The sequence below is a fragment of the Euprymna scolopes genome, chromosome 20, assembly GCF_053919585.1.
Source record: "Euprymna scolopes isolate OS-2025 chromosome 20, ASM5391958v1, whole genome shotgun sequence".
Classification (NCBI taxonomy): Eukaryota; Metazoa; Mollusca; class Cephalopoda; order Sepiida; family Sepiolidae; genus Euprymna; species Euprymna scolopes.
In genome coordinates this window covers 1,067,761-1,091,963 of record NC_136501.1, presented here as the reverse complement: position 1 = coordinate 1,091,963, position 24,203 = coordinate 1,067,761, and the positions used below count along the sequence as shown (strand labels likewise).

At 34.9% G+C, this 24,203-nt stretch overlaps 1 protein-coding gene across 5 annotated transcripts in view; it reads left to right on the top strand.

Moving 5' to 3' along the window:
* LOC145241281 (uncharacterized) overlaps positions 1–24,203 on the top strand; it is a 292,029-nt gene that overhangs the window by 188,462 nt on the left and 79,364 nt on the right. For 4 of the 5 annotated variants that reach the window (XM_080104025.1, XM_080104023.1, XM_080104021.1 and 1 more), the window contains exons 33-36: positions 988–1,052; positions 4,801–4,927; positions 19,925–20,119; positions 22,143–22,418. In XM_080104025.1, coding sequence (XP_079960151.1) covers positions 988–1,052; positions 4,801–4,927; positions 19,925–20,119; positions 22,143–22,418 — 663 coding nt within the window. The remainder of the gene's footprint in view (positions 1–987; positions 1,053–4,800; positions 4,928–19,924; positions 20,120–22,142; positions 22,419–24,203) is intronic. The other variant, XM_080104024.1, reaches the window with a different exon arrangement.

Genomic DNA, 24,203 nt, shown 5'->3' with positions numbered 1-24,203 from the left:
TTTATAGAAATATTATACACATGCAAACTCTCCCTCTTGTGTGTGTCTGTGTGTGTGTGTTTGTGTGTGTGTGTGTGTGTGTGTGTGTGTGTTTTTTGGTAAAATATGTTTGTTTTTTTCAGTTATATTTCACTCTTTGTGCATAGCAATACACAAAGAGTGAAATATAACTGAAAAAAGAACATATTTTACCAAAACACACACACACACACACACACACTGTTCCATCTGCCTGCTTCCCACCTGACTACAACTTGGATGTGTTCAAGTCCAACGTTAACAAATTCCTAATGAACCGCCCCCTTAAGTAAACACTTCATCAAATCTCCACACTAACGTAATGTACTTGCAATAACCCTTATCCCTGAGTGGCTTCCAGGCCTTGATAAGTAGTGACCACCGTTTTAAAAAAAAAAAAGAAGAAAAGAAAAGCAATACTTTTTGTTTAGAAGCTCAATGTATGTTAAATATAACAATAATTTTCATTTGAATAAAGGAAATTATTGTTCATGCCTGAAACATATCTTACAAAATATATAATAGGAATAATGCCTTGTCGCCAGTGTTGTTGCTGACAATGATTAAAGTTCCTTAGGTTTCAATGCTAGATATATTCTCCTGGTCTTTATATAGTAAGTAGAAGAGTTTATTAGTATCCATAGGGTGGACAAAACATTCAAATATCCAGATCAAATTCTCCGAAATTTTTCATTTAAGTAAACCTAATATATGTTTTTGTAAATTAATTCTTCGCAATAATTCTACAATTATCTACACCAGTGCTATTTTCAATGTTATTAGATAATTTGTACTTTTAGGAAAAAGAAAAATTTATTTTTTTTTTTGGCAGATTTGTTTTTGAAATTTTTTGTTGCCAATAAATTTCTATTCCGACGAGGAATATTAAACAATGTGTTACATATTCCAAAACCCAATTTATTATTTAAGTAATAATTATTGTTGAATTATGTGATCTTTATTTTAAAGGTAATAAGACAAAAAGATGCTGAATATCGGGATATTGATAACAGAATGAAAAGTTTAAACCTAAGGTATTGTTGTACTGCTTTTATTTTTTCTTGGTATTGGAAAAAATAATTATGCTGCTTCCCGGCTGAATATAACATGGACGTTTTCAAGTCCAATGTAAACAAATTCTTGTTGAGTACTCCTCTTAAATGATAAAATTCTGTCCAATTTCTACCACTACAAATCATCACAATGTTGTCTTCCCGGACACTCATTTACCCTTACTCTCGAGTAGCCCTTGGGCCTTGATAAGTGGTGGCTCACTAGTAAAATAAAACCGTTTTTTTCTAATTTTCGGCATCTTTTGTTTTACTTGGGAGTTACCACTTATCAAGGCCCAAAGACAACTCGAGGATAAGAGTTAATGAATGTAAGGTGCTAGTGTAGTAATTGTTAATGGTGTAAATTGGTTACATTGAACTTGAAGGCTACCATGTTATATTCAACTGGGAAGCAGGACAATGGAACAATGTTCCACAAGTGGGCAGTTCTGGGAAAGAAGTTTTGTCCTCTTTTTTTTTTTACATTCCATGCAGAGTCAAAGAATGGCAACTGCTCTGTGCTGTTTTCTAGAATGTAGATCGCTGTCACATCTGACAAACCCAGAATTATATTTGAAGCATGTCACATGAACGTTAAAACTACACAAACAATAAGAACTGTTGCCAGAATGATATTCAAAAGTTAGTTCACAAAATACAACTCCCTTTTTTTGCAAAACACGTTCAGATACAAGAAAATTCAGTTTCGCTGTTGTATGCAAAAAAAAAAAAAAATGGCTTACAGAAGAAGTGATGTGGTAAGAATGAAGAAACGAAACAACGATTTGGTTTTAACAAGATTTTATATACCGCATGACTTGTATATATATATATATATATATATATATATATATATAGTAAGTTATAAAATATATATGGCGATTAAGCTACACTGAATATTCCGCGTTTCATCCACTCTAGGACTCTTCAGGCTTATGCGCATACGCCTGAAGAGTCCTAGAGTGGATGAAACACAGAATATTCAGTGTAGCTTAATCGCCATATACATTTTATAACTTACTAACTAGCTCTACCTACGTATTGAGCACTTTTGAAGTAAATACTTAAAGTTTACGCATAAATCTATACTTTCGTATATTAATTTTATGTGAGTAAATGAAGTAGTTATATATATATATACATATATATGTATATATATATATATATATATATATATATATATACATATATATATATAACTACTATAATGCTCCTCATCTTGAGTCGAGCATATTGAGAAGTGATACACGAATTACCATTAGCGTATAAGCGACGCTCTTTGTGTAAACAAATCGAGCGGAGGTATTTTGGACGATGTCAAAACATTGTTAAACTCACTACTCGCTCAGCAACCGCCAATAGCGTAATGGTTAGGAACCTTGATTGTCATACAGTCGGTCGGGTTTCAATCCTGGCTTGAGGTAGTTGCCTGTCTAGCCGCACTGATTAGCTGTGAAACAGTACTGTATGTGGATGACATATATAAGAGCAAGTAGTTAATAAAACATATTAAAAACACTTTGAAAAAGAGTTAAAAACATATTTAATTTTAAAAAGGAAATACTAAATAAGTGGATAGTCCTTAATCCACGAAGTTTCGAAGAAATACTTTCTTTCTCATCAGAGGGTAGGATTTAGCAAAATGTGGGATCGGATTTTGCTTGCAAAAGTATTTAATGAAACTATAAGTAAGTCATAGATCTTACTTGATAACAAAAAGTGAAGCAGAGGGAATAGGGTGAATAAAAAAGTGATTTCACGTGAATGGATAGTCTGGTGAAGGGTAAAATTTCCAATGACGGTAAAATCCAAAAATGCAGAATCCAAGAAAGTTAGGTAAATTTCCATATATACAGGGTGACCCAAAATAAACAAAAAACATAGAAAGTATATCTAGAACATATGCTGTAGAACGAAGAAAAAACGGCCAAAGACCCTAGTGTTTTGATGTGATGTTTTTAATATAATAAACTAGTCATAACCAAAGTTTCATTTCATTCGGACAAAACACTAAGAAACAGGGCCTAATTAGAGTTGGGGCCCGTTTTTATTAGGTCACCATATATATATATATATATATATATATATATATATATATATATATACACACACACACGCACACACACACACACACACACACACACACATATATATATATCAGAACCCCGGGATACGGCATTAAAAATTAGTAACAAAATACAGTACAGTATATAATACACATGTCAAATAACATAAATAACACCGAAGGGGGTCTACTGTAACTTAAAAAGAAATGATTGATGAGAAGAATAAAGTTTGGTGCTATATTGCAGGGGTACTCCAAAAGTAATGCCTCCTACTTTTTTTATTCTGCCTCAATGAATCTAAAGGGATTTCAAATTGCATGGTTATGATGACTAAACTTATGCACCTATAACCTGAAAGTTTCACCCTTTTGTTGCAGATATTGATGGTGTGAGACTCTAAGAAAGCAACCTCTTTTATGGATGTGCGTCAGAAGCTAATATGCATCATTGAATTCCTGACAAAAGTTCATTGAGAATGTTGGTGACTATGTAGAAAAATAAATTCTGGAGTACACAAGGTGGCTCGTTTTAATGGCACCACTACCATCTTCCTAGCTCTTCAACTGGTTAAGTTAAAAATAAAACAGAAGTCTTTACTTTTGGAACGACCCTTGTACTTACCTGGATTCATTACGGAAACAATTGCCTGAATTTATTACCGAAACTATTTAATGGGATTTATATGCTGAAATGTCATATAATAGACTCGGCTCACGAGACTGAAATAGAAGGTAAAAAGAAAGAAAGAACTAGATGGAGAGATGTACGTGTGTTTTTCCCGAGCATTCTCTCTATTTCTGGACGTCCAGTTTGCAAAGGGAGATAATTCTGACTGAACATTAAATTTACCATTGTTATAATTCAAAAAGGAATCCAATTTTTTTTTTTATATAACTTAATTATTGGTCATATTTTATTTACTATATATTGATTTTTTCTTTTTTTCTTTGGTTCATTGTTTAAGTTTTAGTAAACTGTTATTATTTATTGCAACGATGTTAAACAATTTTAAAACTCTTTAACAAACCAAATATTTTATATATAGGGTTTTTAAAGGTAGAAAACTTCAATTAGTTACAGATTTGGCAGCTATCTGTTATTTTTTAGTTCATTTTGGTTCGACAATTCATCATGTTGTGTCCTATGCCACACAGGGTGCGATATGATCAATTTACTGAGAGAAACATTTAATGAATGAATAGTTTCATGAAATAAACGTAGACCTGTCAACTTTGGCCACATCATTCGTGCGCTTTAACCCCATTAGATTATTTTCTTTGGGTTTATGTGAAGTCCCATGTCTATGCTGATAAATTAGACACAATAGACTACTTGGAAGACAACATCCGATGCGTTATTACCGAAATACAAACTAATTTAATATGTAAAGTTATAGATTGCGTGATATACACACAAGCCATATGCCCGAAATTGTATTTCAATCATAAATGCACAAAATTAATCTTTGAAAAAATACATATTTGTATAATAATGAACATGATTCACTCCTAAACTAATTAGTCGATATTTATGAAGTTTGAAACACAATTTTTATTTATATAATAATGTTTTATGATTTATTTTAATTTAAAATTCGACACCTCTAAAAAAAACGCCCTTTATTTTTAAATCAATTTTAAAACTTTTTTAAATATTTTTTATAGCTACCTGCAATTACAGAAAGATTTGGTTCAAGTGTCTCACAAGGAGAGAGAAACGACAAAGTCATTGCTTAGTTCGGAGGAACTTTTATTAAAGAAAAAAGTACAAATAGACCAATTAAAAGATCAGGTAAAACACTATTTTCAGTTCTATTGCGTGTTTTGTATTCTTGATGAAGAATTAACTTATCTGCTTTGAAGATTAAGGTTGATTTTTTTTTTTTTGCTTGAACATGTTGTTGAAGAAGATGATTATCATTTCTATCTTAACTATATGTTATTCCAGTCAAAGCGTTTCTATCTACCAGGTTTTTATATCATTAGGGTTATCTTCACTAAATTCTATGCTAAAATACATATTTAACATTAAATCTTTTCCTGTTGTAATATTTCATGTTAAACACTGTAATATTTCATGTTAAACACATAAACATGATATGCACAAGTTTAAATGTAATGTAAACCAATATCTTGTTAATCTTTCCTAGACATTGCACCAAATAGTAGCCCCGTATGTACAAGTGGTGATATGCCTTGTTAGGGGTGAACATGAGTAAAAAAAAAAAAAACAGAAAAAAAGAAAACAGCATGTTCGCACATCGTTTACATCAAGCGCACTCTTTTCCATATATGCGTTTTTGCCAGTGAGCGTTCAAGAAACAAATGAACAAAACAAAGTCTTTTTACATACATGCATAGTCGCAGGTCTTCCATTTTTTTTCTTTTTTTTTTGATAGTCACTTTTCCATGCATGGGCTGTAATCCCCTCATATTTGTTGATCTTCTTTTTAACACAAGACAAATCTACTCATGCACGGAAACACAATGGAGATTTGCTGGCTTTCAAAGGTTTTATTGGAGAGAGAGATTGTTCATAAAAAGAGAGACCAATATCTAATTCTAATTATTATTTCTTAATTTGTTTTTCTTAGTTTTAAGAATGGCAACATACAGACAGAATCTTCAGGCAACATTTACTTAGATTCTACATTGTCGGACGCATCTCATCTGTACCGTTCCCAATGATCGACCGACTTTTAAAAATTCTTTTGTTTCCCTCCCCGAAAGTGTGACATCATCATCTCCTATTTCCAGATGCATGTCTCACTTCCTAACTCTGACTGACTAGAAACTCTGTCCTGTCCCTCGAGTATGTGACGTCATTTCTATGTAATATAATTTTGCACCTGCATTTTTAGTGAGTTTTGTCTAGGAAGCAACCTTTGCACTAACCCCCCCCCCCATCTCACTTCTTCAATCACACTACCTGCAGTTGGGTCTATTTCCATTTGCCACTTGACATGTACTGTGACCTTCACCAAAATTCATACTAGTTAACATAATCTCTACTTACTAGCGTAGGCCAAACTATTTGCAAAGAACTTTGCAGCTAATTCTACCCTATTCGACGAAGGCCATCAACTCCCCATATTTCCTCCTATAACATAGAACAAGCTAGGTAACATACAAATATCCGTGCATGAGGTCGCCAAGCTAATCAAGAACCTAGATTCCAGTAAAGCAACTGGCCCTGATGGCATCCCAATTATAGTGTTAAAAAAGCTTCAACCAGAACTTGCTCCCATACTTACGAAACTGTTTAAGCGCTGCCTTAAGGAGAAGTGCTTTCCGACTCCCTGGAAGACCTAATCAGTTTGCCCTGTATTTAAGAATTCAGGTGATAAGTCATCTCCCTCTCAGTACAGACCAATAAGTCTCCTGTGTGTTATGAGTAAGTTGCTGGAATCAATATTAAATAGAGAAATAGTCAACCACCTCTGCAGGAATAACCTTCTTAGTGACACACAATATGGTTTCCGCTCTGCAAGATCTACCGCAGATGTGCTGATGGTTATATCCTACAGGATTAGTGAATCTCTTGACAAAGGCTTCCTTTCTAGGGCAATTGCTCTTGATATATCAAAGGCCTTCGACAAGGTATGGCATAAGGGTCTACTTCACAAGATTTCCAGCTATGGTATTACTGGAAATGTTTTCTCAATCATTAAATCATTTCTCTTCGATAGGCTCATAAGAGTAGTGGTAGATGGACAAAAATCGGAGGCCTGCAATATAAATGCTGGAGTCCCTCAGGGGTCAATCCTAGGCCTTACTCTCTTCCTGATCTACATCAATGACCTCCCTAAACACATACTTAAATCATTCGTTGACATCTATGCGGATGACACGACCATCTATGGCAACACATCAAAGGCTGTAAATGACAAAGTTCTCTCTGATTCTCTCTCCTCTGATCTCGAGCGCGTGGTTCAGTGGGGGAAGATGTGGCTGGTTACCTTTAATGCATCCAAAACCAAACTCCTATCCTTACATCATCAACGCTCTGATCCCCAGCTGGCATCAATTGTGATGGATGGCTCTCGTCTGAGTGAGGCCCCGTGTTTTGACAAGCTTCTGGGTTTGACCTTTACTCCTGATCTGAAATGGAACACGTACATCAAGTCTGTTGCCAAGGTCGCTGGAAAGATGGTGAGATCCTTCTACCGCTCCAGAAGATATCTCACTACTGATGCAATTCTCTATCTATATAAAAGCCAAGTACGTCCAAGGATGGAATACTGCTGCAATATCTGGGTAGGAACTACTAAAAACAGTCTATCCTGCCTTGACAGAGTACAAAATAGACTTCGTGGCTTAGTGGGGGATGCCCTTTTATCTACCCTGCAACCTCTCTCTCCCACAGAAGAGACGTTGCGAGCCTATCCTTGTTTTATCGTTATTTCCATGGCAGGTGCTCGTCTGAACTCCAATCTCTGGTCCCCTCCCACCAATCTTTCATGAAAAAGACCCGTCTAGCTGAATCCACTGTGAAAAATTTCCCCCACTCTATATCTGTGCCTAAATCAAAACGCGGATTCCATGAACAAGGCTTCTTTCTTAGAACTGCACGCCTGTGGAACTCTGTTCCGTCTGCCTGCTTCCCACCGGACTACAACTTGGATGTCTCCAAGTCCAATGTTAACAAATTCCTGATGAACCGCCCCCTTAAGTAAACACTTCATTAAATCTCCACACTAACATAATGTACTTGCAATAACCCTTATCCCTGAGTGGCTTCCGGGCCTTGATAAGTGGTGATCACTGTGTAAAAAAAAAAAAAAAAAAAAAAAAAATAGAAAACAGTATATCACATGATCAAATAAACCAATCAGTGATCTGATTCTCATATGATACCTAAGTTGACCCTTAGGCCAAAACCTGTCAATCGTACCCGTTAACCCACCGCACCTGACAAAACATATCTACATTAATTTTGAAAAGCATATTACTGTCAAACTTACGAGGTGCCTCCAATAAGTTTCTAGACGTTTTTTCGTATGGGAACTTTATTGATAGTACACACATGAAACTGTAGTCCCCTTTGAAGTAATCTCCTCTGGCTGCAATGCACTTGTTGTACCGTTCCAACAACTTCTGGAAGACCCCATGGAAGCCCTCTTGTGTGAGCATGTCAATGACCCCATCACAGCCTCTTTCATTTCGTCAATTGTCTCATAACAGCAGGCTGTAAGGTTTTACTTGAGCTTAAAGAATATCCAAAAGTCACAGGGAGCAAGGTCTGGACTATAGGGAGGGTGAGGAACTGTCTTGATGTCCATCTTGGTCAAATAGTCTGTGACAAGGATGGAGTTGTGAACTGGTGCATTTGCACAACTCTTCTGTATCTCCAGTTCCTTGCAAAGAATTGTGGGGACAGTTCTCACACTGACATCAAACTGTGCACTTATTGTTTCTATAGACACACGATGGTCCTCCTCCATTAAATTTTTTATTTGGCCAATAAACTCTGGTGTTCTGACTTCCTTACTCCTCCCACACCTCTCGTCATCCCTGCCTTCCTTGAATCCCTTATGGCACTCAAAACTGATACTCGATTCATGTAAAATGGTTCAAAAGTAGTATGCCATACGTTTCTGTGGTATTTTTTTCCAAGTTGTAAACAGAATTTTATTGCATGTCGTTCTTCTAAAGTGTCATCGCGTCCAGATTGCAATTTTGAAATTCACTAGCTGTGACAATCAGGCTTTAGTAGGGTGTATTCCAATTCCTGCTGTAGCTGTTCATTTGACCCTGAAATCATAAAAAGTGGTCAGTCATCTCATAAGTCATCTCATAAGTCATTTAAAACTCTTCTTAACAATCAACTATTTCTTTTCTCCCACCAGTCCCGCCGTATTTCTCTTTTTTTTCTTCTTTTTTTTTTACAAGGTAGTCACCACTTATCAAGGCCCGGAAACCACTCGGGGATAAGGGTTATTGCGTGTACAGTAATCAATGAGATAGTATCGTAGTAATCGTTAGTATTGGAGATTTGATAAAGTGTCTTACTTAAGGGGGCGGTTCATCCGGAATTTGTTTATGTTAGACTTGAAGACATCCAGGTTGTAGTCAGGTGGGAAACAGGCAAACGTTGCATTCTCTTCCCAACTAACGGCAACCTCCCGTGTATGAGATAATCTGTCACTGCCGTGGAACAAAAAAAAAGTATTTTTAAATTTCCGCCTCGAACCACGACGGTGCATAAATTTGCATTTATCTTTTTATTTTTTTGTATCGTATAGGTTTCAGGTTCGAATGCCTGTGTTTCTCTACATTTGGCGCATACCAATCGTTGGCACTTATTTGTTACAAAAAAAAATTTCTGATGAATAAATTGAAGGAAAATGAATTGATTGAATAAATCTGAAAACATGAAATATAAATAGTCGAATCCCACGGATTAAATAAACCTACAAACATTTATTTACAAAATTTATAAATAAACCTACAAACATTTATTTACAAAATTTATAAATAAACCTACAAACATTTATTTACAAAAGTCACACTTTTATAGCATCAGCAGCAGCATCAACATCATCAGCAGCCCTGCTGTTTTAATAGCGTTGGCGACCACAGTCTCCAAATTGTAGAGCCATGGTAATCTCAGAAAGACAAGTAAAGACGGTAGTTTCCCATTGCTTTCCATCTTGATTCGGGGGGGGGGTGCATCCCCCCACCCCGTGAGTTAAACGCGCCCCCAGATACCAACCTGGAAATTTCTATGACTCGGCACGATACATACAGTGCCTAGCCTTCCCGAATGGTCACCCATCTGGAACTGGACAGGCTCATCATTGCTTAACTTTGGTGATCTGGTGAGAACCGGTGTGTTAACGTGATTGTGCCGTATATATTTATAGTTATGGATGGCCAAAATAACCAATTGTTCATCTATTTGTCTTGAACATTTTTATTTAGTTTCGTATTTACATTCTTTAACGTTCCAGCTATAAAAAACATTTGGCTTTTCCTGGGTTGCGTAATTTCAATCATTTATTTATTTTTTCTATTTGTTTAAAATTGTGAATAAGCAGACAAACTGTTTTGAAACCACGTTAAGATGCAAATATTTTATTAAAAAAGAAAAAAAATTTCGTTCTACTTTAATGATGAATACTTTATTATCCGAAATTAATAAAAAAAACATTTCAATTAAAACAAAATTGAATGATTTTTTAAAATAAAATATTTACATCTTAATGTGGTTTAAAAACAGTTTGATTCTTCAAAACTTTAATTTTATTAATGATGCTTCTAAGAGCTTTTGCCAATTATCTTTTTCTGTTTGTTTGAAATTTTAAAATTCTTTTTAAAAAAATCTTTTTTCTTTTATATTTTTACCCTGCTACAGCGGAAGGTAAATATCATTGACAAAATCAGTTTGATCATTCATATCTTTATTTTGATGTTTTTTATATTTGATTCTTTTTCAAAATTAATCAGTTTCAAATAATATATTAGGGTGAGTCAAAAGTTCTAGGAGTTCCGAATGTTTTTGTGCTTGTTTACGTTGGTGATCTTGTAAACTAACACATTACTGTCGACTGGGTTACACTGGTTTATTGAAAGAAAATCTGGCCCTTTTAAAGAGTTTAGACGACTCCCACAAAGACCATTTCAAATAAATTCAGAAAGTTTTGATTGGTCCAAAATATAATTATTGTTTTTTATTTAGGATAATGTATGCGCAAAGGATGTGCGTACAGACGCGTTTATGCATTTTGATTTTGTACGTCGATGTGTACACATCGACGCTACGTAAGTATGTAATAGTATTTTTGCTTGAAATGCATTTATTTGAAATCCCATGGTACTGCACAAACATTACCATCTGCCATTTCAAAATAGAAAATGGCGGATTGTTAATATCTATGTTTTTTTTTTTTTTTTGTAAAAATAATTCTATTAATAGCAGGTTTTCTACTCTTCTACTTTTTTCATAATTTAGGTAATTTTTACTCATGTCGACATGACACATAAGTACGCCTTGGTCACGTGATACACACACATTCAACAAGTTCACATGCAAATATTTGCAAACATTTGACTCACCCTTGTATCAATTTTGCACTATTTTTTTTCCATTTTTTTTTATTGCACTATTTCATTTTCTTTCTTTTTTTTTTTTTGTAAAAATATCAAAACTATTGCTTTAAACCCTATTCCTGGGTGTTTCAAACATGGTTAGTCCCATGGGGTATTTATACACCCCAATACAAAAATGTTTATGGTGTTATTATTTTTTAAAATATAGTTATCCTGCTGTTCAGGATATATCTACATTCCCTGTTGAACAGTTTGAATCACTTGTATCTTGTTGATGTTAATATAAAATAATACAATAAAATAATTGATAAAACTAGGAAAAATTTTACATAATGAATATAAGCTCATAGTTACAAGCTCGAAAGAGTAATAAATTGCAAATAAAATAATAATCCCATCAAAACTTGTGATAAATTAAATACCAAAACATATTAATTCCACATTAAATATTATAGAATAGCCTAATGATGCATAATATGCACTTATATCTATAAATTTTCATTCCTACTGGAAAATACACAAATATATAAATCATAAAATCATACCTAGATTAGTCAAATGGGGTGACTGGAAACCTCAGAAGGATAAAGCGACATCTACATCCAAGGAAAACTGAGGTACAACTGCGCTGTACCATGTGTGTTATACCGTCATTGAGTTAAGAGAGTACTGGAAGGGAGAAAAAGAAATACTTTGCCAACTATTTGTCATGAGGACTTAAGCAAAATTGTGGTGACAAAATACCCCATGGGATTAATGCAGGGTGAAAAAAAATTATGTTTTGTTTAAAAAGTGAATTTGCTAACATTTTTTGCATGTTTTGATTTTCTTACAAAATTTGATTCTTTTTTAATTCTAATTTATTACGATTTAACATACGTGTGAACAGAGGAACCGGAAATAGAAACACATAAATCATATAATGTCGTTAAAAAAAGTTTGTTTTTACAATTTTGAATTTTTTAAGAATAGGATTGATTTTTCTTACTATTTGGATTCTTTTGAGTACTCTTCTCTCCCTGAGTTTTATTTTCATGGTGTTTCGGTCGATGTAACCTTCGATTTTCTTCAGATGTATCTTGTTGAATTTGAAAATCTTTCTGTTGTACTCGGAAATCCGCATGCAAGTGGTGCAGTAGATAGAATACTTGGTAAAATTCAGTTGTAAGAGTTAGACTCTTGTGAAAGTTGAACATTTAATTCTCAGTATAGATGATACCCAAAATGCAATTGCGAATTACTTAGGACTTCTACCCTTCAACCATGGCTGACGGAACAAGAAAACGCTACCTCCGTGGATTAAATAAAGGGTTTTGTTTGAAATTCTGTGTAGATTCCTGAGTTCAGCAGAAAGATTCCTGAGTTCGACAAGATACACCTGAAGAAGGTCGGAGGTTACATCGATCAAAACGTTCTGAAAATAATGCTTAAGATGAGAACAATAGTCCAAAGAATCTTAATAATACAATTTTATTTTTTCTTTGGTTCTAATTTATTATCATAATTGAATGTGGAAGTGACAACGGTATTTTGGTTACTGGTTTTGTCGAGACCGTTGCATAACTTTTACTAATTCCCTTGGAGAGAGTAAGAGACTACGTGTAATCCTTTCAGGTAAGGGTTAATCAGTAGGTTACACTAGATCAGTGTTTCCCAACCTTTTTCGGCAAACACGACCTCCACCCTCACAACCCTCAGATATCTCCTACTTGGTAATGTATATTAAGCAGATTTGAATCAATCAAAGAAGAAAACTATAGAGAAATGACTGTTGAGAGATGAATAAGTCAAATTGACACAAGTTTTCAACAAAGGAAATAATATAAGTAGGAAACATGTGAATCGTGTGACGTCATCGACGACGCTGAGAGATGATTTAGTCAGCATTTTATTGGTCTCATCCAGCGACTGCTCTGCCGCTCACAAAGACTATGGAATGCAGGTAAATACTTTACTAAAAAAAAAGTACACAATAGAGTGGCACTTGCAAGCAATGAGGCCAACTACAAATATGGCAGTTGTTTAAGCCACCTACGTTTCAATGATCACATACAGGTTGCCGACAAAATCGTACTACATCGGCAAAAGTCTGCAAAAACGCATAATTCCCATCTACTTTGGATTGGGGCGTGTGATGTTGCGAAGTCGAACGATTCTGTTTTGCAGATATAAGACAAAAATGGAAACAAAGAATGGATTCACCGAGCCCATGTACATCACATCATTTCACGGCCAGTTCACCTGAATTATAATCCCCCGCCACCCATGCCAGATACCAGCTCAATCGACTAGTTTCAGTCTCCAAAAGTACCCATAATCTACCAGAACGAGACAGTCATCCAGGCGAATCAAGATTCACAATAGGTGTGGACTTTACCAAAGCGCTCTACCAGGGGACAGACCCCATCCTGCTTCAAGGATTTCATACTGTAAAACATCCCAGCCGAGACATATTCTGATGCCAACCTTGTGATTCAGAATCTGGTGGGGGAGGGGGGAGGCTATGTTATGTTCGCATATTTTGCCCCATAGATGCAAAAAAAAAAAAATTAGCAAAGACTTGCTAACACATGTTCCCCTAATTTAAGCCAGTCTAAACTAAGGGGCAGAAACCTGACACTGGGTGGGCCACATCTCATTAGTTAGACCCTCATTTTGAATGGCGGCGACTCACCAATTAAATTACAAGAAACCTGTTAAGGGTCATTGTGAGGGGAGAAGTAAAAAAAATTAATAAGAGCGCGGCAGTTTTTTAGAGCAGGAAGGTGAGCGGACACAGAGGAAAATTTAAAGATAATTTAGCTTCTCACTAAGAAGCGGGTATCCCACTTCTGACACCACCACCACCACTATAACAACAACAACAACAACAACAACAACAACAATAATAATGATAATAATAAAATTCGTAGTAAGGGCAAATTTAATTAAGATTTCATCCTTTCGGTGAAAAAAGAATTGCATAAACCGAAGCCCCAAATGAGGAGGTCATGATTTTCTTCAGAAATTCAACCCCACCACGTGTGTTAGAAACGAGCCATCCGTAAGGAGAACTTATATAAAATACGTTGCAGTTTTAATAACATCAGAAATAGGAAAGAAGACGCTTCCCTTATTAAAATGTAATCTTCGTGTTTTTATTAAAAAAAAAAAATACATATATAAACAATTAAAAAGAAATATTATTATGACTCTTGTGTTGCAAAGAATTCACCAACTAACTTCCGCAAGGTGCAAACATTGTTTTGCTCTGTTTTATTATTTTAGCATTAATAAATGCGTATTTGATTTTTGTTAAGTCTGTCTCGTGTTTCTTTTTCGTTAAACGTTTTACAATAATTATTGCACCACATCCTTTTATGTCGTATAGAACAAGCTCTTATATTAAAAAAATATTTATCTTGATTTAAAAAAAAAAATCACGAAAACAAAATTATAAAAATAAAAAATAATTTTTTTTTTGCTATCAGTTGTTTGTTATTCAAAAAATAAAAATTTATTCATGAAACTTGCCTTACAACGAGTGTTTTTAATTCTTGGATTTGAATTTGAATTTTCTTAAAGTTTCGTAAAAATTGCCCCATGATTATTCATTGTATTTTCTTTGCAACAACAATAATATTGTTTCAATTTTTCAATTAATTTTACATTAAGTAATATTCGTATACAGAAATAATAATTATTTTTTCATTTGTTTGTGCGAAAAAATAAATCACGAAATTTTTGTTTGGAAGTTCCTGGTGTTTTATGTAAACCCTCCTGAAAATTCCAACGATAGTATGCTCCTGAATCTGCAAAAGTACTGAAAAAAGCTTTTTGTGATAATTCTTCTTGTCTGTCATTCTTATCAGTCTCCTCCTAAAAAAAAAAAAAACCAAAAAAAAAAAAAACTGTAACTAAAAGCGATAAAATTGTGATGGGAGGCAAGGTTAGCAACCTTCAATTTTTCTTTGTGCATTTTTTAAGTGTGTGGCAGTACGATCGCTTCCCATTTTTTATGCAATCTTTTGCATCATTATTGTATTCTGCAAGATCATTCACGCTACACCGGTTGGGAAGTAGTGGGTAAACAGGACACTGCTACATCGTATCGTTCCCCCCTTCCCCACAACCGCAAACTGTTTATAGTTGCAGTGTGATCTCTGGCTTTGGTCATTTTGAACAACAATAGCATTCTGAGTATGGCCAAGAATCACACCGAAATTTAATATAAATTCTGAAAGTTGTTTTGGCGAAGGAATAAAATGAAAGGAGTTATATGGAATTCGCATGAATATAAAATGGAAAATAAATGAAACATTAAAGAATAGAAGGGTCACCAAGTGGCAAGTGCTATCTAAAACATAAACAGAATTTTGTAAATGAAAAATTGAGAAAAAATAAAATTTTATAACAAAACATTTTCATACAAGAGATAAAGTTACTTTCAATCATGTAAAAAATTCATTTATGTAAACGTGTGTTTGGTAAAATATGTAGTCACAAATCAACATGTTCATAGAGTGAATAATATGCGTTTGAAAGTAATATATGTATGTGAGTGTTTGGCAGCGTGGCATTGTGTATGTGTGTTGGTTTACTTTGTTCTTGTTAATGCATGTATAGCTGTGATTAGCAATTCGTTTTTTTTTTGCCTGTCTCCAGTTAGTGTATAGGAATGTGTGCGTAAGATGAAGAAGGCTTGTATGTGAATCATTGAGTCCTGTCTCATTTATGGCAAGCACGGAGAGGTGTTGCTGAGCAGGTACTCTGGAGTCCTCTTCATGCAAGTGCGGCTGCTGAAGTCTGGATAAAATTGATTTTGTGTTTCTGAATTTTTGAGAATAAGGATTGGTTATTCATATTATTTGAATTCATCAGATTACTGTTTTCATCTTGAGTCATTTTCAGAACTTTTCGATCAACTTTCTTCAGGTGTATCTTGTTGAACTTGGAAATGTTTCTGTTGAACTTGGGAATTTGGACGGAATTTTAAACAGAACCTTTTATTTACTTCACAAGGGTAGCATGCGCTCATTCCATCAGCCATGACTGAATAGAGAAAAATTGATATGGTCAGCCATAGAATTGCAAATTACTTAGGACCTCTATCCAGTTATGGTTGATGGAACGAAAGCATGCTAACCCCGTAAAGTAAATAAAGGGTTCTGTTTGAAATTCCATCCAAATTCCTGAGTTCGACAGAAACATTCCAAAGTTTGAAAAGATACACCTGAAGAAGGTTGTAGGTTACATCAACCGAAACGTTGTGAAAATGACACACGATGAATCCAAATAACACGAAAACTGATTTTGTTGACCAGATTTTATTAGATTTTCTAATTTAGAACTAGCTTATTACTTTCACATATACGTTTTACTTTTTGGGGTTTCAGAAAATATTTTCGATTCACACGTTCCTGTGAAAACTTCCTTACTTTTGGAAGCGATGAAAAAAGCAAATTTTAACGAAGCAGAGAAAGAAAGTAGCAATTAGAGCATTTGCTTTTTAGTGTTCGTGGGAATTACTGTGTGATTAAGTCGAAGCAAACGTTCTCTAGATCAAGGAGGAAGAGAATTCAAAAATTGAAGATCAACATCTTTTGTCAAAATGTCCATAGAGTGAATAATATGTGGATGTAAGTAATATACGTATGTGAATTTGTGGCATTATGTATGTGTCTGTGTGTTTATCTTGTCTTTGTTCGTGTGTGTATGTTCGTTTATCTTGTTCTTGTTAGTGCATGTACTGAGTCCTTTCGCCTAACTACATCGGCCCCAAATGATATGGGGTGGTTTGTTGAAAATCTGTTCTTGAGATCTTCCATGCAAGTGCATACAAAATCTGATGAAAACTGATTTCTTTCTTTCGCATGTACGTGTTACTTTCTTAAGTTTGAAATGATTCCCAATTGTTGGAAAATACTTTTAGTTCACACGTTCCTGTAAAAATTTCCTTGCTTTTGGAAGTGATGAAAAAAGCAAATTCTAACGAAGCAGAGACAGAAATAGAGCCATTTGCTTTTTAATGTTCGTAAACATCACTTCGTGATTAAGCCGCCACATAATTTCATAAAGGATGACTGATAGTATTTGGCAACTTTTGCGAGTTCATCTAAATATTTCTTGTTTTTTGATAATCATTTGCTTTCAATCCCCACCTTTATCTATTTCCTCTCTTCTCTTTCCTCTCCTTTTTAATTACCTATTCATCCCCTTCCACCATTTCTCGTTTCATCCTGTCTTCATTAACGTCATTCACCCTTCCTTTCGATTGGTTCCCTATATTGGACTATAGCCAATCAAAAACAGTCTGCAAGGAGACTATAGGGATGAGAAACAACGAAATGGAGTTTCATTCTATATTAATAAACAAACTTTATTTGTAATTTTCGTTAGTGGCGTTAGTAGAAGAGAGACAAGTTAGTATGAGAGTTCAGTGTTCGTGCATAAAGATAGATTTAATGTCATGCAGGCTTGTTGAAGAAGAGAACAGTTCAGTTCTGTTAACACGTGTTTATAGATAGTAGCTGTCGGTACAAAGGAAGCCGGTTAAAAGAGAAAGAAAGAGCAAAGACTTCAGTGTGTTTACGTTTGTAGGAGTATGCGTCCGATAGTAGAGACAGGGCAAAGGGTTAGTGTCTCATGGTAAGAAAGAGTAGGTATGTGTGTGTGTGTGTGTGTGTGTGTGTGTGTGTGTGTGTGTGTGTGTGTGTGTGTGTGTGTGTGTGTCAGTGTACGTTCTTTAGCATGATAAAGAATATTCGTTAAGGTACCGCATGTGGAAACAAATGAGAGTTTGAAAGGTCCCCATGTTAGCTTGTAGTACTCACATTCTGTGTGGGGCTGAAGCCCCAGGCGATGTGTGCTACTGGGCAAAGCAGCGAGAAAGAGAATTGAGAGTTTCAGGTTTCACGTTTTATATACTCTGTCACGTGATAAAGAGCTGGCTTGTGATTGGACAAGCCAGGAAGAAAATGGATTTCAAATCTCGAATCGAGAGAATTAACTTCTGCCCGTAGTTTGTAGCGAGTGTTGACTGCTACAAGTCGAACGCCAGTTCATTAATGTTATTTAAAGGATCACATTCACACTTTCCAAGGAAATAGCTGCCGAGAAGGCTAAGTTACCTAACGAATCTTTGTTCCTCAGAACAACTGCTACTTGGCGCCCAAATGACCGCTGTCTTTAGCCTCTGGCTATTGACATCACCACGTGGACTTAATTTACATAAATTAAACTTTAGCATATGAATTTACTCCCTTATTATAATAATAATAATAATAATAATAATAATAATAATAATAATAATACGAGCTCTGTCAGTTTCACAACACCCTTCTTCAGTCTGTGTATGTACAGACTTATAATAACACTTAGCCAAACTTATGGACTTATAATAACATTTTCTTTGTTTTGACGTGTGAACTTTTAATAAAAAAACTTTATTCATCAAGACAAAAATTTAATAACTTCTTTACTAAACCATTTCAATTGTTAAGCAAAGATGTGAATTATAGTTGTGAATTATAGTTGTGAATTATAGTTGTGAAATGTTCGGTCAGTGTAAACTTCGACTTTCTGTACGTGTATCTTTTCGAACTTGGGAATCTTTTAGTCGAACTCAAGAATTTGCATGGAATTTCAAATGGAACTCTTTATTTAATCCACAGGGGTAGCATGCTCTTGTTCCGTCAGCCATGACTGAGCAGAAGTCCGAAGCAATTCACAATTGCGTTTTGGGTGTTGCCCGCACTGAGGATTGAACCTTCAACTTCCAGAAGTGTTCCATGTAAAACTACCAGTGGCGTAGTGGATAAAGTACTTGGAAAATTTTAGTTGTTAAGTTACACTCTTCTGGAGATTGAAAGTTCAATCCTCAGTGTGGACGATACTAAAAATACAATTGTGAATTGCTTAGGATTTTTACCCAGTCATGGCTGACAGAACACGAGTGTGCTACCCTGTGGATTAAATAAAAGGTTCCATTTGAAATTTTGTGCAGATTCTAAAGATCATAAAGATACACCTGAAGAAGGTCTGAGATTACAGCGACCGAAACGTTGTGAAAATAACACTCAAATCAGCAGTTTGAATAATCCAAATAATCTATCTAGTATATCCATAAAAGTGAGAATGTGTGTGCGTGTGTGTGTGAAGACACTTCTCAACCTATATACTCAACGAATCTTTGTTCTATAAACTTGAAATTTGGTATATAGGATATTCAAACTTGTGGAAAACTTTTTAATTCGTTTACATCCGAAAAAAGTGCTGCTAAGGGGTCAAAATTGAAAAATAATATGTGGAGGCAGTCACATTGTTATCTGTTTGCTAACTGTTTCACGAATGCGCATGCGTGAATCGTTCACATTACAGATTACTTATATTAAGAAGAAGTAGTTTGAAAACACCTTTTAAATAATATCGTGGAACGCTGGTCTAATGGTTATCATACTTTATTCAGTATCTTTAGGTTTTGGTTTCGACCTCAGTTTGAGTATATTTTTTTTTAACTCATAAGAAGTGAATTGTTTAGAAAAAAACATAATACTTGTATGCATATATCTCAGTTTCTGTATTAATTAAAATATAATATTTATGTGTATTTTATGACCGGGCAACGCCAGTCGGCCTGTTAGTACGCTCATAAAATTGTATGACATATAGTTTTGATATTATATTCTAATCTTTATGGCTATCGTGCTTTTTGTTGTCTCTCGCCATTGATGTTTATATTCTTCATTTTTTTTTACAGAGTGAATATTTAGGTTTACTAACGGAAAAGGTAGATTCACAATTAAAGGAGAGACGAGCTGAACTGATTTCTGTACAACAAGACTTGGACCAAAAGATTTCTGTACAACAAGACTTGGACCAAAAGAAACACGAGTTGGCCAATTTACTTAAAGGTGCCCACTCGGAAGTAAGCTTAAAAAAAAGGGAGCTCAAGGTAAGAATTCCGCTTTTTTTTTTTTTTTTACTGAAGGGCCACCACTTATTAAGACCAAAAGCCACTCGAGGATAAGAGTTAATGAGATGGAATGATAGTTGAAATGTGAAGAACCTCACGAGCGTATTGAGGATGAGGAATGGAATGAACTAAGTTTGACAAGCAGTTCCATAGCAATAAGTTTCAGAGACGAGAAGTTCTAGAGATAAGAATCTCTGTTCATAGAAATTGTACCTGATGCTAATCACAAGGAGGAAGAAAGGAAAGTTTTTTTTTTGTTGTGATGGCAAAGCGAGTTGTTTTTGGAAATATCTATATTTAGGAGTTAGTTTTCACAAGACACGGTCAGTCATGGATTGGAAGTGAATAATTGGAACAAATCAATATGTCTTAAAAAGAACCAAAACAGGTTAAGAAAAAGGCCTATAAATTTATAAAACGCATGAAGATGCCTATAAATTTATAAGGCGCTTGAAGATGCTTATAAATTTATGACACATGGAAGTACCTATTAATTTATAAGACACCTGAGAGTACCTATAAATTTATAAGACACCTGAGAGTACCTATGAATTTATAAGACACATTAACATGCTTATGAAGTTATAGAATATGTGAAGATGCCAATAAATTTATATGATGCATGAAGATGCCTATGAATTTATAAGACACATGAAGGTGCCTATGAATTTATAAGACATATGAAGATATCTATAAATTTATAAAACACATGAACATGCCTATAAATTCAGAAGAAAACAATTCCCATGACTTCGGAAAATATCTGTTTATGCTAAAAATTGTTGAAATATGAAATAAGCTGCCTGCATCCATTGTTGGCTGTCAGGACACTGCACCCTTTAAAACCATCTTCTTGAAATTCAAAATATTCTTTCAAAATATGCAAATGAGTTGTTTTTTTTTTGTTTTTTTTACATAGGCATCACCACATTATCAAGGCCAAGAGGCCACTCAAGGATAAGGGTTAAAGAGTGTACAGTAGAAATTGGACATTATAGTAATCATTAGTAATGAAAATTTGGTAAAGTTGATAACTTATATGGAACGGCTCATCAAGAACTTATTTACGTTAGACTTGAAGACAACCATATTGTAGTCAGCTGGAAAGCAGGAAAACGGAAGACAATTCCACAGGCGTGCAGTTCTAAGAAAAAAGCTTTGTTCATGGAATCTACGTTTAGGTTTAGGCACAGATAAAGAGTGGGGGGAATTATTGATAGTGTTTACAGCTAGACGAGTGTTTCTTGTGAAAGTTTGGCGAGGGGGGACCATAGATTGAAGCTCATTCGAACACTTTCCATGAAAATAACGATACATCAGAGACAAACTCGCAACATCTCTTCTGTGAGATAAAGGTTGTAAGGAAGAGAAAAGGACATCTCCTACGAGGCTACGAAGTCTATTTTGAACTCTATCAAGGCAGGCCAAGTCCTTTCTAGCAGCTCCTGCCCAGATGTGGCAACAGTATTCCATCCTTGGATGTACCTGGCTCTTATATAGATAGAAAATAGCATCAGCAGTGAGATATCTACCTGATCGATAGAAAGATCCCACCATTTTTCCAGCGGCCTTGGCAACAGATTTGATGTACGTGTTCCATTTAAGATCAGGAGTAATGGTCAAGCCAAGAAGTTTGTCAAAACTTGAGGCCTCCTGAAGACGAGAGCCATTCATTTCAATTGATGTCAAATGTGGATTAGAATGTTGATGATGTAAAGAGAGAAGCTTGGTTTTAGATGCATTAAAAGTAACCAGCCATTCTTTACCCCATTATACTACGTGCTCAAGATCAGAGGAGAGAGAATTGGAGAGAACTTGGTCGTTTAGTGTCTTAGATGTGCTACCATAAATGGTAGTGTCGTCAGCATAGATGTCTACAAATGATGTAAGGATGTGATTTGGAAGATCATTAATGTAGATTAGGAAAAGAGTTGGGCCCAGGATTATTGCTGCACGCCTTTAATATGTATGATACTTTATATTTGTTTTTTTTTTTTTTCAGTTGCATCAAGATGAGGTGATCAAGTTGGAAAGTCAGAAGTTGGAATTGGTTACCCTCATCCATAACAAAAAAGGAGAGTTGATGCAGTTGTCAAGTGAAGTTGAAAGAAATCAAAATCTCCTCTCAGGACTAAACACGGACACTGCAAGGCAAAAAGAGACTTTGATGCAAATCACAGACCAATGTAAAAACAGCCAGTCAGAAGTGTCTATTTTGAAAATGCAGTATGAAAAGAAAGTTGAAGTACTTGAACATACGAGTCGACATCTCCAAAAGGTTTGCATAAAACAAGCGGCCATTTTGCTTGCTTGATTGATTGATTTGTGTTAAACAAAGAATGTACTTCCTCCTGAACACTCCTATATATAGGGATGGTGGCATGGGTTTACAAGTCTTTTTGGAGATAGTTTCAGCAAAGCTCTGGAGGCCTTCTTAGTTTTATTTTGTTCTTTTTTTCTTTTTTTACATAAAATATTTCCAGAGACCCAAAAGGTAAGTAAATATGGGGGACGAATTCGAATCTACACCGGTTTCTTCTGGTTGACCTGTGAAAGCTGTAAACAAATGAATAATGGATCTGAGTTTTTTTTTTTTTTTTTTTTTTTTTGGTGCTGGGTCAATTTTTAAAATGGAAAAGGATTTAAGAGTGGGGAGATGTTAAATATTTTTTTTTGTGAGTTTTTTTTTTTTTTTACAAAACTTTTAATAAAATTTAAGGTAAGTGGGAAAAAGACATTGAGTTTACTTTTGACAATTTCATAATTCTCGTTTGTCTCACATTCCACGAGAGATGTTTCTAACAAAGGGGGGGGGGAAATTGCTGTTTTCTGGATAGGAATCTATCAATCTGACACTTATCACTGACTAGTTTTTAATTTTATTTATTCATTAGCTCCTTACATCAAATGGTTTCATGCCTTGTCTGGAGCGATTTCCATAAAATAAAATAAAAAAAATAAAAACCTCAAAAAAAGTTTGCATAAAAGAAGTTTCCGTGTTGCTTGATTAATTTTTGTTAAATACAGATATAAAAAATTAATATAGAATCGCTTTTAGCAGTAGGAACATCTCCTTTCACCATAATCGCTGACCCCCCTCACACCACAATTGAAATGAATGGCTCTCGTCTTGGGAAAGCTCCATATCCTCACAAGCTTCTGGACTAACCTTCACTCCTGATCTGAAATGGAACACATACATCAAACCTGTTGCCAAAAATTGGATCACTCTACCACTCCAGTAGGTATCTCACTACCAAGTATGCCCTAAAATGGAGTACTGCCACCTCTGGGTAGAAGCTGCTCAGCGCGCCATATCCTGCCTTGATAGAGTTCAAAACTAACTTCAAAACCTAGTAGGTGATGCTATTTTCTATTCCTTCCCACAGAAGAGACGTTGCGAGCCTGTCTCTGCTCTATCATTAGTTTCATGGCAGGTGCTCGACTGAACTCCAATCTATGGTTCCTCCTTGCCAAATTTTAACAAAAAACATTCGACTAGCTACAGTCATTATAAACGATTTTCCACTCTCCATCTGTGCCTAAATCTAAACACAGATTTCATGAACAAAGCTTTTCCCAGAACTGCTCGCCTGTGGAACACTGTTCCACTGACCTGCTTCTCGGTTGAATACAACATGGTAGCCTTCAAATCCAATGTAAACAAGTTCTTGTTGAATCGTCCCTATAAATAATCCAAATCTACTCAATTTACACCATTAACGATTACTATACTACTACCTTACATTCATTAACTCTTATCCTCGAGTGGATTTCGGGCCTTGATAAGTGGTGACTTCAAAATAAAAGAAAAAACATAAAAACATTAAAAATTAATTCCGTTAAAGTTCTATCTTTAATTGTAAAACCCTTTGACACTTTGAACTCTCATTTTTCACAAATTTGTCATTTTTTAACAAATTCTTTGATGAAATTAATTGGTTCTTATTTAGAATCTAACCTAATCAAAAAAAGATAATAAGACTGCAGAAAAACCTTTATGACTTACGTAGCTGTCACGGAACGAAAATGTCATATTCCAGAAATCACATAAATTGATCAA